Raw genomic sequence first — 17,482 nt, 5'->3', positions numbered from 1 at the left:
ATAGGTCTCAGACAATTTAACTTAATTTTGTAAGTTAAGTTAATGTACAGATTTGTAGTTATCCTGACTTGACATTTAACGTCAAGACAACTGTTGTATTCATTTAGTTAATTTGACTTATTGGATCTAATTTGAAAGTTGAGGGAACACATAGTTCATAGCTGATTCAACTTGATTTTATAAGTTAAGACAATGTAATGACTTGTAGTTAATATAACATGCCATTTTTTTGTCAACACAGCTAGGATCTTGTTTTAGTTTATTTGACTAATTAGTTCTGATTTGAAAGCTGACTGAACAAATTGTTCTTAGATGATTGAAATTGGTTTTGTAAGTTAAGACAGTGTAATTAATTGTAGTTATCAAATCTTGAAATGTTTAGTAAACACAACTGTTATCTTGGTGTTGTTGATTTGACTTCTTGGTTCTGAATTTAAAGTTAAATTAACACACAGGTCTTAGCTGATTTAACTTAATTTTGTAAGTAAAGTTCATGTCAAGATTTGTAGTTATCCTAACTTGACATTTAAAGTCCAAACAACTGTTGTCTTTATTTAGTTAATTTGACCTATTGGATCTAATTTGAAAGTTGAGGGAAGAGATAGTTCATAGCTGATTCAACTTGATTTTATAAGTTAAGACAATGTAATGACTTGTAGTTAATATAATATGTCATTTTTTGTCAACACAACTGGGATCTTGTTTTAGTTTATTTGACTTATTAGTTCTGATTTGAAAGTTGACTGAGAAAATTGTTATTTGCTACCTGAACTTGATTTTTTATGTTTACAGCTTTTATTGATTTGAAGTCAACTTAACTTAACATGATTTGTCAAATCAACACATTTTGCACAGTTAGTTTACTTGAATAGATGAAATAAGTTATTTTGACTTAATCCCCCAAACTTTTTTCTACAGTGTAGTAGTGAGGCAAAAAAAATGTCAGCAAATTATTTTTTTAAATATATTTTGATACTTCAAGGGGTCAGTTCAAAATCAAATAGCTAAATTATCCTTGGTATTACCTTCTTAAAACACTTCTCATTGCTTAGTAGAACCCCGCCCCCATCTAAATGAAAATGATACAAACCTAAAAAGTAACTTCTATTGCCATTGCCAACTATGTAAAAAGTACAAATAGCCTACATAAAGCGAAAAAAATAAAACCTTGCAGCCTGCAGGTAGAAAATATCCTGATAAAAATAAATATTCTATTCATCACACTGTCTACACAGGCCTGTCTGCAACGAACTCGAAACATTGTATCAACTATTTATAGTCAGAACCCCCCCCCCCCCAAGCAATAAACATTTCAGAACAACTATTACTGAATTATTATCCTTACACTTTCAAAAATACTAGTCAAATAAGACATGGGAGGGATGACGACTTTTGGCAAAGAGATGTATTTAAAGACTAATTAAAATCAGAAGCGGATTTAGGTACAGGCGACATGGGCAGCCGACCACAGCAGCATCTTGCCGGGGGCGGCACCGGGCGCAGGGGAGGGCGCTGAAGGGAGGGTTCGCCCAGGGCACTATACAAGCTAGAACCGCCACACACACATGAAACAAATAGCCTACAGCTGTGTCTGTCCCGAGCTCGCTTGAGGGGAAACTCTGAGGGCCCAGAATACTTTATACAATGTTGCAAGTTCGCTAGCTCAAGCTTCGGGCTGGACCCAACTATATGGCAGGGGGGTGATTTTCTGCACAACACCGCAACCTATTTCAGTCCAAGTCAAGCACTGATAAGAAGTAATCAGGTAGATAAGAAGTAATTCCACTGGATCAGAACACGACATTTTCGGTCGTGCTCTCCCTTTCGAGTGGTTATCGAAAGGGAGAGAGCTGGAAACATTTGTCAGGTATCCTATAGAGGCCTACTTCTATGCGTGCGCGTCCTTACTCAACATCGACAGGAGGGCCCTTAAACAAAAGACAACTAGATTGACAAAACTGGTAAATGGGATGAAATAAACCAAAACTTGTTTCTCACAAATGTAGCATAGGTTGTGTACTCTGCAAACGATGTGTCCAGCCAGACAATGAGAACGTGAAGACAGAATATTGAATGTATTACAATAATTACTGTAGCCAAAGCAACGTTGTTAATTGGAAATTGTAAGATTTAACGGTAAATGTACTATTGGTGATATGTAATGGGGAATTGATATACACTAACAAAAAACCCGCTAACAATTCACACAATGAAGTTATGAAACAATTTATGTGCACAAATTGGCGGGAGAGAGCGCATTCTAGAGAGAGAAGTGCATTGTGTTATTTGGCTGCATGGTCAATCCGACGTCTGCATTGGCCGTGCAGCATTTACTGTGATATGGCCTCAGCAGAACTCAGTGCATTCATACTTCTTGCGCTTTACGGAGCAGTGCAGAGCTGTTATCGAGGAAGTGAGTTTGTGTTTATACAAGATGTACCGACCCGCCTACCGTCAACCAATCCGCATTGTTACAAACTTTGGCCTCTGCATGCTTCTGGAGACTATGCAATTGCGTCACACCCTCCATATGGAGCCTCCGACCACATTTTCAGATCAAGCATACATTTGATTTTAGTCTAGGCCTCCGCAATGGATAAGTTCACTGAGATGGGGGCAAATAATATATTTGTTACTGCTCGACTAAAACAATCTCGGTCAACCAACAGCCTAACGACCAAAGAATCAACCAGTTGACTAATTGGGGTCAGCCCTACTTTACTGGCATACAAACTGTGGATGGAAACGTGGTTAGTGAATAGGCCGACTATACTACCACAATGGAATTACTTTGCAGTATTAATACATGCTCATATGATGCTACAAGTAAAAGCTGAATGAATTCCTTAAATTAAATAACCAAAAATATTTCAGACAGGATGCTTTATTTAATAAAAACAAATAAACTTAGAAACAGAACATTGTTCTCTGGAAAAGACCTTGGCAGCCCAACAGAACAGACAAAACAATTATCCTGGAAAATTAACATGTGAAAATAAAAATACCCCCCTCCCCCCCACACACAAAAACGATCTTGAATGATTAATTCTTTAACTCCCAATATGATAGAATTTAACTGAGAAACCAAGAGAAGTAAATATGACATATTAGGGCTTGTAAGGCTAATGTAAGTGTTTTGCTGCCCCCTCTCTGGACAGCCTGTCAGCCTCCTCGTTTCCTAGGTACCCAGCGTGGCCTGGGATGTGCAACTGGAGAAAGAAGAGAGAGAGAAGAGAAGAGAGTCAAAGGCAGAAGGAGACTGTTAGTAATTTCAGTTCTGGACTGTTCAAAACAAAACTGTTCCAAAACTTTTTTTGATATCAGAAAATTATTGCAACCCCAACTATGTGAAAAAGTGATGTAATCAACAGCCAATGACAGTCATTGCAAAGCAGTCAAAGTATAGGTGTACTTGCATGTCCCGGTGGATAAAAAGTAACAGTCAGTATCTGGTGTGGCCAACAGCTGCATTAAGTACTGCAGTGCATCTCCTCCTCATGGACTGCACCAGATTTGGCAGTTCTTGCTGTGAGATGATACCCCACTCTTTCACCAAGGCACCTGCAAGTTCCCGGACATTTTTGGAGGGAATGGCCCTAGCCCTCACCCTCCAATCCAACAGGTCCCAGACGTGCTCAATGGGATTGAGCTCCTGGCTCTTCGCTGGCCATGGCAGATCACTGACATTCCTGTCTTGCAGGAAATCAGACATTCTGTGCGTGGTGTCATTGTCATGCTGTAGGGTCATGTCAGGATGAGCCTGCAGGAAGGGTACCACATGAGGGAGGAGGATGTCTTCCCTGTAATGCACAGCGTTGAGATTGCTTGCAATGACAACAAGCTCAGTCCAATGATGCTGTGACACACCGCCCCAATGGTGGAACACCGCACCCCAATGGTGGAACAAGCTCCCTCACGACGCCAGGACAGCGGAGTCAATCACCACCTTCCGGAGACACCTGAAACCCCACCTCTTCAAGGAATACCTGGGATAGGATAAAGTAATCCTTCTAACCCCCCCTTAAAAGATTTAGATGCACTATTGTAAAGTGGTTGTTCCACTGGATATTATAAGGTGAATGCACCAATTTGTAAGTCGCTCTGGATAAGAGCGTCTGCTAAATGACTTAAATGTAAATGTAAATGTAATGATGGACCCTCCACATCCAAATCGATCCTGCTCCAGAGTACAGGCCTCGGTGTAACGCTCATTCCTTCGACGATAAACGCGAATCCGAACATCACCCCTGGTGAGATAAAAACCGCGACTCGTCAGTGAACAGCACTTTTTGCCAGTCCTGTCTGGTCCAGCGACAGTGGGCTTATGCCCACTGAACTCTTTGGCCTGAATGCCAAACGTCACGTCTGGAGGAAACCTGGCACCATCCCTACGGTGAAGCATAGTGGTGGCAGCATCATGCTGTGGGGATTATTTTCAGCAGCAGGGACTGGGAGACTAGTCAGGATCGAGGCAAAGATTAATGGAGCAAAGTAGAGATCCTTGATGAAAACCTGCTCCAGAGCGCTCAGGGGCGAAGGTTCACCTTCCAACAGGACAACAACCCTAAGCACACAGCCAAGACAATGAAAGAGTGGCTTTGGGACAAGTCTCTGAATGTCCTTGAGTGGCCCAGCCAGAGCCCGGACTTGAACTGGATCCAACATCTCTGGAGAGACCTGAAAATAGCTGTGCAGCAACCCTCCCCATCCAACCTGACAGAGCTTGAGACGATCTGCAGAAAAGAATGTGAGAAACTCCCCAAATACAGGTGTGCCAAGCTTGTCGCGTCATACCAAAGAAGAGTTAAGGCTGTAATCGCTGCCAAAGGTGCTTCAACAAAGTACTGAGTAAAGGGTCTGAATAGTTAGGTAAATGTGTGAAGTAATCTTTTTTTTTTAATTACCAATAATTTATAAAAACCTGTTTTTGCTTTGTCATTATGGGGTATTGTGTGTAGATTGAGGGTAAACAACTATTTAATCAATTTGAGTGAGTCTAACCTTACAATGTGGGAAAAGTCAAAGGGTCTGAATACTTTCCTAAAGGCACTGTGTGTGTGTATGTGTATGTGTGTGTGTGTGTGTGTGTGTGTGTGTGTGTGTGTGTGTGTGTGTGTATGTGTAATATATAGCTCACACACAGTACCAGTCAAAAGTTTGGACACATCATTCAAGGGTTTTTCTTTATTTTTACTATTTTCTACATTGTAGAATAATAGTGAAGACATCAAAACTATGAAATAACACATGGAATCATGTAGTAACCAAAAATGTAAAACAAATCAAAATATATTTTATATTCTTCAAAGTATTTTTTTTGTATGCTGTTCTTTGTATGCCATTTTTATATTTGAGAATTAACCAATGATATTAGGCCACACTTGGCCATGATTACAGACACGAGTCATCTCGCAGTGTTTGTGATCATACCCTGATGAAGACAGCTTGGCTGTCGAAACGTTGGATATTACATTTTTGCATCTGAGCTCCTAGAGTGTGCGGCTCTCCCTTATTTTCAAGATTCTTCAAAGTAGCCACATCAAGTTGCCTTGATGACAGCTTTGCACACTCCTGGTATTCTCTCAAGCAGCTTCATGAGGTAGTCACCTGGAATGTTTGAAGGAGTTCCCAAATATGCTGAGCACTTGTTGGCTGCTTTCCTTCACTCTGTGGTCCAACTTGAAAAACAAATTATATTCCCACTAAGCGCAAACCAGATGGGATGGCGTATCGCTGCAGAATGCTGTGTTAGCCATGCTGGTTAAGTGTGCCTTGAATTATAAATACATCAGAGACGTGTCACCAGCAAAGCACCCCCGCACCATCACACCTCCTCCTCCATACTTCACGGTGGGAACCACAGATGCAGATCATCCGTTCACCTTCTCTGCATCTCACAAAGACACGGCAGTTGGAACCAAAAATCTCAAATTTTTACTCATCAGACCAAAGGACAAAAGTCCACCGGTCTAATGTCCATTGATCATGTTTCTAGGCCCAAGCAAGTCTCTTCTTCTTATTGGTGTCCTTTAGTAGTGGTTTCTTTGCAGCAATTCGACCATGAAGGCCTGATTCACGCAGTCTCCTCTGAACAGTTGATGTTGAGATGTGTCTGTTACTTGAACTCTGTGAAGCATTTATTTGGACTGCAATTTCTGAGGCTGGTAACTCTAATGAACTTATCCTCTGCAGCAGAGGAAACTTTGGGTCTTCCTTTCCGTTGGTGGTCCTCAAGAGAGCCAGTTTCATCATAGCGTTTGATGGTTTTTGCAACCGCACTTGAAGAAACTTTCAAAATTCTTGACATTTTCCGGATTGACTGACCTTCATGTCTTAAAGTAACGATGGACTGTCTCTTTGCTTATTTGAGCTGTTCTTGCCATAATATGGACTTGGTCTTTTACCAAATAGGGCTGTTTTCTGTATACCAACCCTACCTTGTCACAAAACAACTGATTGGCTCAAACGCATTAAGGAGGACAGAAATTCCAGAAATTAACTTTAAGAAGGCACACCTGTTAATTGAAATGCATTACAGGTGACTACCTCACGAAACTGGTTGAAAGAATGCAAGAGTGTGCAAAGCTGTCATCAAGGTAAAGGTTGGCTACTTTGAAGAATTTAAAATGTATTTTGATTTGTTTAACACCTTTTTGGTTACTACATGATTCCATATATGTTATTTCATAGTTTTGATGTCTAAACTTATTCTACAATGTGGAAAATAGTAAAAATAAAGAAAAACCCTTGTATGAATAGGTGTTCTAAAACCATTTTCAAATCAGGAGACCCCACATATTTCTTTATTTTAGTCATATCGAGAGCAGCTTACATTAGTAAGCCCATACATTTTCACACTGGTCCCCCGTGGGAATCGAACCCACAACCTCTATCAACTGAGCCACACAGGACACGCGACCCATTCATCATCCATAGTTTGGGAAACTATGTTCTATTCTTTGAAACCCACTACACTTGAAGTGAAAATATTAACAGATATGTAGAGCAACAGGCGTCATTGATATTTACCCATACAACCTCCAGCTCTTCATTTAACTTGTCAAGTTTTTCAAAGTCCTCTTTGTTGACGATAGGGCCACCAGATTTGAGCCTCCAGTTGTTCAGCTTCCAGTTCTTCACCCAGCTGGTGACGCCTGGAGGAAACAACACAACAGTCATTAAGATAGTCGCATTAGCAGGCCTAGCTAGTAACGTTAGATGCTGCATCATGCCTGCAGCATCACACAAAGCCATGTCACAATCAGTCAGTCCCTAGCTGATAGAGTGTTAGTAAAGTGCTATAAGCAGCACACACATACCATTAATGGTGAACTTGCTGTCTGTATAGAGCACCAACTTCTTGATGTCTATCTCTTTGGCCTGCTCCAAGGCTTTACAGGCTGCCTGTGCCATTCAGAAGCAAAATGTGGGATTAAATCTCTGTGGGGTTACAATCCAAAGGTTGCTGTGGCAATTCCATCCAAATAACAGCAATCTGGTTAAGAGAGTTCAGAATTAAAACAAATAAGACAAACACAGTACTTGCCTGTAATTCTGCCCTCTGGTTGGTCTGTCTTCCATCCAGCGGTTCTGCTACATTCCTACAGTAAAGAGTCCACATGAAAACCAACCCACTGTAGTGTCAAACAGTCTATGAGTTATAACCACAGACCCAGGCCTACTCACAGAGGATGGTCACGTCCCCAGTACACCCCGATCCCAGCTCGGGCTCCGGCCTTCCCATTGCCTGAACAGCAGCCGTCTGTGTACACCACTACTGCATCACCTGGAAAAACAGACTGTTGTCTTAATCATGTTTAATTAGTTTTCAATCATCATTATAGGACATTTGCTGCTACTATAAGCTATATTTGTAAGTTTGGGGTTTATTTGTGCATGTTTATGTGTATAGGTATGTGTATATATGACAGTCAAACATTGTGTTTTCCTTCTTGATACTTTGCTTTATTTATTATTACTTTTTCATGTGTACTGCTGTATTTACTGCTTTTATGTTACCTTATATGGAATATACAAAAAATAATTGTTCACAAAAATTATGTTTTACATTTCTAAACAAAAACAAGAAATATGATTTAAAGGAGTAACAGGTATATTTACCCATGTAGGTGAATCCATCAGAGCTCTTTGAAGATGCGCAGCTGTCTTGAGATGCCTCCTGGGACGGTTTAGCTCGTTTGGCAGGGGACACCACCTCCTCCTCCTCCTCCAGGTGATCATAGTGTCTCTTCTGACCAATGGGAATATACTCAAGGGCCTCCGGGGCCCTTCTTGGGAGTGTTCCCTCATAGCTGGTTCCTGAAAGATAATACCTTGGTGTGAGTAGAAGTCTGATTCTGCTGTGCCTGAATGTTGCACTACTTGTCTAATGACAAGATAGGCTGCCCATTCCTAAAGCCAGTAACAACAGTACCCATTGTATTGTCATTTCACAAGAACAGTGACCTATAGAGAAAGAACATAGCCATCGCTCTACCCTCTGACACGTCTGGTGTTATCGACATTGCTTTGCCTCTCACGAAAGCCCAGGCATCCTTTTCAGCAGCAAACTTCTTGTAGCTGGCATATGGGAACTTGTCAACTTGGCTCTTACATTCATCCCTGAAAAAGTAAACACATGATATTCAATGTGAATAGAAATGACAAATGTGTTTAAAGACACACTACAGTGGTAACTAGCTCCCTAGCTAGGCAACTACTACACAGCTCACCAAGTTTGGTAAACTCCAGGCTTGAATCCTTTCCTCACAGCGTAGAAGAATTTGCCTTTCACCATCTCCTCTGTGCCAATGCAGACAGCCCTGTGTATTATACTATAAAGAACGGGTAACCTGAACATCACTTAGACCAGCAATTACTTAAAAGTGGAAGCACCGGTCATTGTCTTAATTTCAGAAATGTTAACAAGTTGAACAAACTAACTAGCTATGTGTTAAAATACAAGGACAACTATTAGCTAGCCATCATTGGAAACAAATGCAGGTATGTAAACAGTGGCTAGCTTGCTAGACCACTAACCCAAAACAAACACATTTTGCTAGCTACTACCTGACAACCGTAATGTCAACACACAACTCTACAAGTTAGCTATACATTTGAACATGATCTTCGCTGACATACTTATTTTTGGACTCGGTATTTACATTAATGGCTTTAAAGTTAACGATATCTGCTGCACTGATCTGTTGATGTTAAAAATCACACTTCCGTGTTCCCATGATTCCTTCCACGACGTCCTTGTATACTCATCTCGCGAGATTCCGGCCTCTTCCCTGGCCGTCGTTGATTGAGGTAGGTCAAGATAATGCTCCCACTGATCGGAATTTCTTGTCAAACTGTTGTAAATGTGCACAGAATTTTCTAGTTCTTGTATCAGAGTTCATGTAAGACTGTTGATGCGTTAGATTATTATATTTACGTTTTTGGATGGCCGTTGTGTAATGAATTGTATAAAGTGTTTCAGGATAGACCTAACATGAAAACTGAAAGGAGGCATAACTGGCGCGTTGAGGCCCATGTGTTCTTGTAAGAATTGCCTGTAGTTCGTCGACTAGTGGCTTTATTTAACCGTTTTAATATTTTCCTTTTATCAAGTGTCCTGACAGTTGTTTAGCCTAAAGTATGGTTGACTACTGTCTGTAGTTCGTTGCTAGCTAACGTTAGCCATTTGATAATGAACCTGGTTTAAAGACGGCCAACTGGCTAACGTTAGCTAGCTAGCTAATGTTAAGTAGTTTAACTTGGAACATGCGACCCTATCTCCTGTACAATGTTTGATGCAATAGTTGTTAGGTTGGTTATGATGGCATGGCTACTAGCTAGCTAAGGTAGTTTGTATTTTGAATGTGTACATGAAATCAGCCATTGTCGACTGTTCGTTTGATCAACCTTAGCCGAAAGCGCTAGCTAGTAACTGCATGTCTGTATGGTGTGATGGAGTCGGCATGGACCACTAGGCTAACGTTTGTTAGTTTCAGTGTGTATACTACATTACCTGAAACTGCATGATGGCCAAAGACATACAGGACTCGGGAGAATGCTCAAATGGTAGTCTTGTCTTTCATTAATTCCAGAGACATAGGCCATGTTCAGTACCAGCGCCAAAATCGTGAAGCCCAATGGCGAAAAGCCGGATGAGTTCGAGTCTGGCATTTCCCAGGTAAGCTATGGCAAAGCTGTCAATATATGGCACTTCATATAAAACTTCCTTAGTCGCTTGGCTAATGCTGTAAGCAGTATTCAACATGTCAGCCTTCTTTCTAGGCTCTCCTGGAGCTGGAGATGAACTCGGACATGAAGGCTCAGCTGAGGGAGCTGAACATCACTGCTGCAAAGGTAAGGATCCTGTACTGCATGTCTTGTACTTGCCTTCATTCTGACTGTTTGATCACACCATTTTTGGATAACTGAAGATGAACGTGGTAGGAGTTTGTCTGATGCTTAGTAAAAGGAGCTGTGTTTGAGTTTAACCCCAATGTGGACATCCTGTGAGGTTGCTCTTGCATGGCTCTGTCCTTGTGGCGTATGGGAGCGTAGCACTTCAGTGTTGTGACGTACAGTCCCGTTCCACGACGTTGGAGAGCAAGCTTTGTCCCCGGCCCTCCGGCTGGTGAGGACGGCGTTCTGTATATTCCTACATCTTCCCAGAGCCCTTTGGGCCATGACTGGGGGGCTAAACCATGCAGTGCATACAATTTTTCATTCAGACAGCTGAAGCACTCAAAGCATCTATTAAAGTGTTTGTATTTGCCTCAGTTTGTTCTAACTGAAATGCTATCCTTTCCCTCAGGAAATTGAAGTTGGTGGTAGCAGGAAAGCCATCATCATCTTTGTTCCCGTGCCCCAGCTGAAGTCTTTCCAGAAGATTCAGGTGCGACTCGTGAGGGAGCTGGAAAAGAAGTTCAGCGGAAAACACGTCGTCTTCGTTGCACAGGTTAGGGTGATGTTGTCTCGCTGTCCTGTTTTCCACAAGTTGCAGGGGCAGCTGCAGAGCTGTTGCGGTGACCCCGCTGTCGGTTAGCTTGGTTCTTTTGGGGAAGTCTATAAACAGACATCTTTAGTGCTCAAATATACATGTTTCTGTGCTGTGAGTGTAGCGTAATATCAACGTGGACATCCTGTGAGGTTGCTCTCACATGGCTCTATCCTTGTGGCGTATGGGAGCGTAGCACTTCAGTGTTGTGACGTACAGTCCCGTTCCACGACGTTGGAGAGCAAGCTTTGTCCCCGGCCCTCCGGCTGGTGAGGACGGCGTTCTGTATATTCCTACATCTTCCCAGAGCCCTTTGGGCCATGACTGGGGGGCTAAACCATGCAGTGTACATTATTTATTTAGAATGCTTGTTGGGCTTTAAAAGTCTGCCTGTGTAAATTGGTAATCCTTTATTTTTTTTTAACTGGCAGAGGAGAATCCTGCCCAAACCAACCAGGAAAAGTCGTATCAAGAATAAGCAGAAGCGTCCCAGGAGGTGAGTTTTGTTGTCTCGCCTGCATGTCCACGACTACATACTGTATGGAAGAGAGTGGATTGTAGCTTTAAAGTTAGAGCAAATGGGTGCTAGGTTTAGAAGTTGAAATTGTTGTGCCATATTTGATGCTGCCGTACTTGCACACCATATTTGGACCCAACGTGGACATCCTGTGAGGTTGCTCTCGCATGGCTCTGTCCTTGTGGCGTATGGGAGCGTAGCACTTCACAGTGCTGTGACGTACAGTCCCGTTCCACGACGTTGGAGAGCAAGCTTTGTCCCCGGCCCTCCGGCTGGTGAGGACGGCGTTCTGTATATTCCTACATCTTCCCAGAGCCCTTTGGGCCATGACTGGGGGGCTAAACCATGCAGTGTACAACTTTACTAACACCATGTTGTATGCTTTTAATGGGATCTTATAATAGGTTATTATATAGCTACACGATTAAACGGGGACAAACCATATAATGCAACTTTCCTTCCTATTACCTTGCATTACCCTACGAGTAGGATTTTTTAACCCTGGTGTCCTGACTAAATTCCCAATCTGGCCCACGTACCATCATGGTCACCTAATCATCCCCAGCTTCCAATTGTCTCATTCATCCTCCTCTCCCCTGTAACTACTCCCCAGGTCATTGCTGTAAATAAGAATGTGTTCTCAGTAAACTTTCCTGGTAAAATAACAATTATAATCTAAAGCAGACTCTGCTTGTCTCCAGTAATGATTTCAAAATACCTGTATAGCTATTTGATTGTTGCCCTTTCAATACATGCATAAAGAATCTTCCTCTGATTTTGAATGAGACTGATTGTAGGGAAAATCGTTTTCGCAAGGTTTAGAAAATTTCTGTAATTACCTCAAATGTCTAATGCACGTTGTGCTTTGTTTCTCCAGCCGTACTCTGACCGCTGTGCACGATGCCATCCTTGAAGACCTGGTCTTCCCCAGTGAGATTGTTGGCAAGAGGATCCGCGTGAAACTGGACAGCAGTCGGCTCATCAAGGTCCACCTTGACAAGGCTCAGCAGAACAATGTGGAACACAAAGTGAGTCATGTCGCAGTTTGCTAGTTCACCCACCTTAACCCCAACGTGGACATCCGGTGAGGTTGCTCTCGCATGGCTCTGTCCTTGTGGCGTATGGGAGCGTAGCACTTCAGTGTTGTGACGTACAGTCCCGTTCCACGACGTTGGAGAGCAAGCTTTGTCCCCGGCCCTCCGGCTGGTGAGGACGGCGTTCTGTATATTCCTACATCTTCCCAGAGCCCTTTGGGCCATGACTGGGGGGCTAAACCATGCAGTGTACAACTTCTCTTGACTGACGACTCAAATGGTGTATGTGCTGCAAATGTCTTGTGCCAAATGCATGCCTTTTGTGTTGTCATATGCAATTGACATATTGATCATCATCATCCTGTAAATGTTGCAGTCTATGCAGTCGTTAACCAGTGGTTGCCTTTATTTTCAGGTTGAGACCTTCTCCGGTGTCTACAAGAAGCTCACAGGCAAAGATGTTGTTTTTGAATTCCCCGAATTCCAACTGTAGAGTGCAGATGACAAAATAAATGAGTTTACTCTCAATGTCATTGCTCTGTGTTCTCTGGGGATAGGGTGGTCAGTCATGCCAATCCCATACATGATGGTCTAGCCCAGGGCTCCAAACATGTTCCTGAAGAGCTAGCCTCCTGTAGGTGTTCTCCTACCCCTGTTGAAACAAACCTGATTCAGTTTATCAGCTAATTATTAGAATCGGGTGCGCTAGATTAGGGTTGGAGTGAACCTACAGGACGGTAGCTCTCCAGGAACAGTTGGAGAGCCCTGGTCTAGAGACTAATATCCTTTCAGAAAAGTATGTCTGTCAGAAGGACCATTAACTTGAGTAACTGAAGACTTGGAGCAGCTTTGATGACTGATCAGTTGTATTGCCACGTCCTACACCTTGTGGTGCTAGGGGGCTTTTTCAGATTGCTTTTGGGCCTCTGTAATGGTAGTATTCAATGGGTTTTTTTGCACACTGGGAAATGTCCTGATCCAATTATTAGATGTTGAGTGGAATTGACAGGTAATGTATTTGCTTATGTATAAATCCATCATTTGTTACAATCTACACTGGGATATGTGCCCAATATAGGCTATTGCTCACGACAGTCAAGTTTAAGCTTATGTTGTGCAGTGCGAGGCCACTGAGAGCTATTGGGCTGCATGGACCAGCAGTCCATAAATTAACATGGCTTCCTTGTGAGGAATACTTAAACTATAATCAGTGGAGTAACCTTAGGTTTTGAGGTAGGATGGGTGTAAGACTGTAATAGAAGCATTTGGGAAAAAATATATATAATCTATGGGTAAATCACTGACTGCAGGAAACAGCCTGGATGTGGACACATCCTTTACCAGAATTACCCGCCCTCTGCCACTTGATTGGAGAAGGTCAATGATCAACCATTTGACAGTTGCGCTCTGAGTGATGAGGAGCGTGTTCCTGTGACAACTGCTGCTGTCAGACTTGTATTATATTATACAGTGCCCCACTCATTCATATCGTGTGATTCCTGATGATAGTTCTTGATTTTATTGACTGATTGCTATTATATGGGATGGTTGAGCTGAAGCCTGGATACTCAGGACTCCTGTCATAATTACTTTCCCATCACCTATCCAGGCAGTCACCCACCTACAACTCAACATGTACTCAGGTAACACCTCCATGTCAGATACTCCATGTAGTTACACTACTGCTTTCATCAGTTAAAGGATCTGTTAAAGCCCACTGAAAGCTACACCTGCTGTTTGGTTAATGTTTTGCAGATGGAGGATTGATAGACTGAAGGACTAAGATCTAAAATTTGCCGGTTGCCTAAAACTGGCACTTTTACTGAAAATGTTGATTAATGTACACTGTCCCTGCAAAAATAAATGCAATTAAGGTCTATGACCTTGGGTGGAAAGACTGGTCTGTGGTTTCAAATTGTATTTAGTTCTATGTACGGGATACGCATGGTATACATCGTACAACGAAACGCTACAGCTTCCTTCTGGACAATGCCACAACAATAATACGAGTCTGACAGCAGCAGTTGTGATTGTGTGTAGTATGAATGTACACAGAGTATACCAAACGTTAGGAACATCTCCCTAATATTGTGAAGCCTCAATTCATCGGGACATGGACTCTACAATGTGTCAAAAACGTTCCACCGGGATGCTGGCCCATGTTGACTCCAATACTTCCCACAGTCGTGTCAAGTTAGCTGGATGTCCTTTGGGTGGTGGACTGATTGAAGTAGATTTAACAAGTGACATCAATAAGGGACCACAGCTTTCACCTAGTCAGTCTATGTCATGGAAATAGGTGTTAATGTTTTGTATACTTAGTATGTGTGCTATGGTGTGGAGAATAAGGACATGTGGTCAGTTCAAGTGTTCAGCAGGCTTGTAGACAGAAACTCTCTGAGCCTGTTGGACCTCATGCACCGATAAGGGAGAAAACAGCTCATGGCTGCGGTGTGTTGGGTCCTTGATGATGTGTCGTGCCTTCCTCAGGCACCGTTTAGAGTAGATAACCAGTCAGATCCAACTGGATCTGGTGGCGCTGGTCAATGGTGGGGTTTGTCTGGGCTATAGCGATGCCCACTTTAGCGACGCCCACTTTGGCAACCCACGGAAGAGGATTTTATGTCATTGAACTGTCTGCCAACAGTTCAATGGGGCTTCTGTCATCATACTGAAAGCAAGAATCATTAACTTCAGTATAGATACCACTGGAATATAACATTAAAACAAATAGGGAAACGTACTTTACCACTGATGCTTTTGAAAAATGAAAACGTCTGTCTATCTCATTTGGTGATCTCTCTTTAACAGTTGAAGTGCACCCATATAGGCAGATGTGCCTATATGTTTCAATCCAGAATCTCATTCTTAATGCATACCATTGGTAATGAATATATCAAAAAGAGCAGTCTATAGAATAGGTTGACTGTAGTATGTCATGCCTTCACAGGTTTGGGAAGATTTGCTAACATGGGTGATGGATGGGAGACAGCGCTTCGACTGGACATGCCCAGTAAACTGGAGGTAACTTCAGGGCTCACAATTTGGCACATGCCATAGAACTGGGTGGTGTTCAGTAGGTGGAAGTGGTTTAAGACAGGGAGCAGGAGGCTGAGTGGCTGTGGCTCATAATAATGGCTGGAACGGAGCAAATGCAATGGCCTCCAACTCAAGGAAACCATGTGTTTATGTATTTGATACCGTTCCACCTATTCTGCTCCAGCCATTACCACGAGCCCATCCTCCCCAATTAAGGTGCCACCAACCTCCTGTGAGAAACACTCATCTTGGTTTACATTTCAAAATGTTTTGCTATGTTGTGCCCTTTTGAATCGTCTGGTGATGTGATACGTTGCTCCACAGGTGGATGGGAAGGGCATCCTACAGGTATCACGTTATGATGGGGCTGTCCTCAAACATTCTGGAATGATCAGCCATATCGAGATAGACACCAACCACTTGGTAGCTTAGCAGTTAACAGTGTTGGGCCAGTAACTGAAAGGTCGCTGGTTCTCATCGTTGAGTAGGTGAAAAATCTGTCGATGTGCCATTGAGTAAGGCACTTAACCCTAATTGGTTTTCGATAAGTGTCTGCTAAATTATGTAAATGAAACCACTTCAAAAGGTAGAGTAACACACGTGCATGGATACACACGCTGGTACTCTCTTTCACCCCACTGAACAAACAGATTTTGAGGCCCTGCAAAGTTCCTATGTTAAGGACTTGGTTACATGTTATGATAGTAACAGGTTGGGTTACAAGGTATCCACAATGTAACAGGTTGGGTTACAAGGTATCACAGTATAACAGATTGGGTTACAAGGTATCACAATATAACAGGTTGGGTTAAAAGGTAACACTTATAACAGGTTGGGTTACAAGGTATCACCATATAACAGGTTGGGTTACAAGGTATCACAATATAACAGGTTGGGTTACAAGGTATCACAATATAACAGGTTGGGTTACAAGGTATCACAATATAACAGGTTGGGTTACAAGGTATCACAATATAACAGGTTGGGTTACAAGGTATCACAATATAACAGATTGGGTTACAAGGTATCACAATATAACAGGTTGGGTTACAAGGTATCACAATATAACAGATTGGGTTACAAGGTATCACAATATAACAGATTGGGTTACAAGGTATCACAATATAACAGGTGGGGTTACAAGGTATCACAATGGAGACATCGACATAACGCCTCTGTGGTAAACACATTGGCCCACTGTACCGTATACTGAGATAAAAGTCATCCCACCAGACAGAGCTTGTGCTACTCTTACTGCATCATGTGACGTCAACACACAGGAAACTTCCCAGACTCCTGTAAGATAGAAGCGTGCTATCTGACCCCTGTGGAGGAGGGCCAGTATTTAAATGTCAGGTGGATCGGCGATCCGGGAAAGATGTGGCAGGTCCTTCTCCCCCTCCAGAAAGTATGTCCAGCATTTTCCTATAATTCACTCCACTTGATTCAATGCCTGGGCCTGTCAGAGTGCTGATCGAGGATCAGTTTTGCTTTTTAGATCAGAATAAATAAGATTTCATGGACATGGGAGGATGTGATCCTAGATCAGCACTCCTGAGACTTTATCAATATGGGCCCTGTTCATTTTCATCCAGAAAGTGTTTTTAAACATCTTAATCAATTCAGTATTTAAATGTCCATATTCCAGACAGATGGGTAGACGGCAAATATATGTGTTTCAAAGACTATTAGTTAGGTAAACAATATTGAATGTGTATGTATAATAACTAAATCAAATCAGGTCTTGGCAAATGTGATGGCGATGTCTGCCATATCTTTGAGCAGTGTTGCACTTTACACTTCACTCTCTATTGTATTTGAATCAACCAAGTTTCTGTGAAAGCGAAACGTCATCGAAGTCGACAGTCGATCCGGCCAACGTATTATCTTTCCTAATGC

At 42.3% G+C, this 17,482-nt stretch overlaps 2 protein-coding genes and 4 non-coding genes across 8 annotated transcripts; 5 read left to right on the top strand and 1 right to left on the bottom strand.

Annotated features, from left to right (window-relative positions):
• Window positions 1–2,866: 2,866 nt before the first annotated feature.
• LOC106608109 (ribonuclease H1) lies at window positions 2,867–9,269 on the bottom strand. 3 transcript variants are annotated; one of them, XM_082977018.1, is made up of 9 exons: window positions 9,165–9,269; window positions 8,733–8,834; window positions 8,498–8,622; window positions 8,122–8,319; window positions 7,687–7,786; window positions 7,543–7,601; window positions 7,320–7,400; window positions 7,030–7,154; window positions 2,867–3,209 (listed from the first exon to the last, which is right to left on the bottom strand). In XM_082977018.1, the coding sequence occupies exons 2-9, from the start codon at window positions 8,795–8,797 to the stop codon at window positions 3,123–3,125; spliced, it is 840 nt and encodes a 279-aa protein (XP_082833144.1). In that variant the 5' UTR covers window positions 8,798–8,834; window positions 9,165–9,269; the 3' UTR covers window positions 2,867–3,122. The 3 variants fall into 3 exon arrangements, with proteins under 3 accessions (XP_082833144.1, XP_082833143.1, XP_082833142.1); XM_082977017.1 differs by having other exon boundaries at window positions 9,142–9,249; XM_082977016.1 differs by having other exon boundaries at window positions 8,733–9,240.
• LOC106608110 (small ribosomal subunit protein eS7) lies at window positions 9,229–13,072 on the top strand. Its single transcript, XM_014205827.1, has 7 exons — window positions 9,229–9,312; window positions 10,095–10,180; window positions 10,285–10,356; window positions 10,811–10,954; window positions 11,425–11,489; window positions 12,388–12,538; window positions 12,960–13,072. Exons 2-7 carry the CDS (start codon window positions 10,106–10,108, stop codon window positions 13,035–13,037), a joined length of 585 nt encoding a protein of 194 aa, XP_014061302.1. The 5' UTR covers window positions 9,229–9,312; window positions 10,095–10,105; the 3' UTR covers window positions 13,038–13,072.
• Window positions 10,493–10,715, top strand: LOC123743588 (small nucleolar RNA SNORA73 family). The gene has a single exon (XR_006770444.1). It is a non-coding gene; the product is annotated as a small nucleolar RNA SNORA73 family (small nucleolar RNA).
• LOC123743587 (small nucleolar RNA SNORA73 family) lies at window positions 11,125–11,347 on the top strand. Its single transcript, XR_006770443.1, has one exon. It is a non-coding gene; the product is annotated as a small nucleolar RNA SNORA73 family (small nucleolar RNA).
• LOC123743586 (small nucleolar RNA SNORA73 family) lies at window positions 11,646–11,870 on the top strand. Its single transcript, XR_006770442.1, has one exon. It is a non-coding gene; the product is annotated as a small nucleolar RNA SNORA73 family (small nucleolar RNA).
• Window positions 12,579–12,801, top strand: LOC123743584 (small nucleolar RNA SNORA73 family). The gene has a single exon (XR_006770440.1). It is a non-coding gene; the product is annotated as a small nucleolar RNA SNORA73 family (small nucleolar RNA).
• Window positions 13,073–17,482: the final 4,410 nt, after the last annotated feature.

The sequence above is a fragment of the Salmo salar genome, chromosome 06 (assembly GCF_965601325.2).
Source record: "Salmo salar chromosome 06, fSalSal1, whole genome shotgun sequence".
Lineage (NCBI taxonomy): Eukaryota > Metazoa > Chordata > Actinopteri > Salmoniformes > Salmonidae > Salmo > Salmo salar.
The sequence above is the reverse complement of the archived record's forward strand: the minus strand, read 5'-3'. Positions and strand labels throughout refer to the sequence as shown.

Bases quoted from the DNA above. Each gene is read 5' to 3' on its own strand.
- LOC106608109 (XM_082977016.1), bottom strand. From the start codon at position 8,860: ATGTTCAGGTTACCCGTTCTTTATAGTATAATACACAGGGCTGTCTGC. The intron at 7,787-8,121 runs GTAAATATACCT...CTGTTTTTCCAG, and splicing joins TGATGGATTCACCTACATGG to GTGATGCAGTAGTGGTGTAC. The intron at 7,602-7,686 runs GTGAGTAGGCCT...TCTTTACTGTAG, and splicing joins TGGGGACGTGACCATCCTCT to GAATGTAGCAGAACCGCTGG.
- LOC106608110 (XM_014205827.1), top strand. From the start codon at position 10,106: ATGTTCAGTACCAGCGCCAAAATCGTGAAGCCCAATGGCGAAAAGCCG. The intron at 10,181-10,284 runs GTAAGCTATGGC...CCTTCTTTCTAG, and splicing joins TCGAGTCTGGCATTTCCCAG to GCTCTCCTGGAGCTGGAGAT. The intron at 10,357-10,810 runs GTAAGGATCCTG...CCTTTCCCTCAG, and splicing joins TGAACATCACTGCTGCAAAG to GAAATTGAAGTTGGTGGTAG.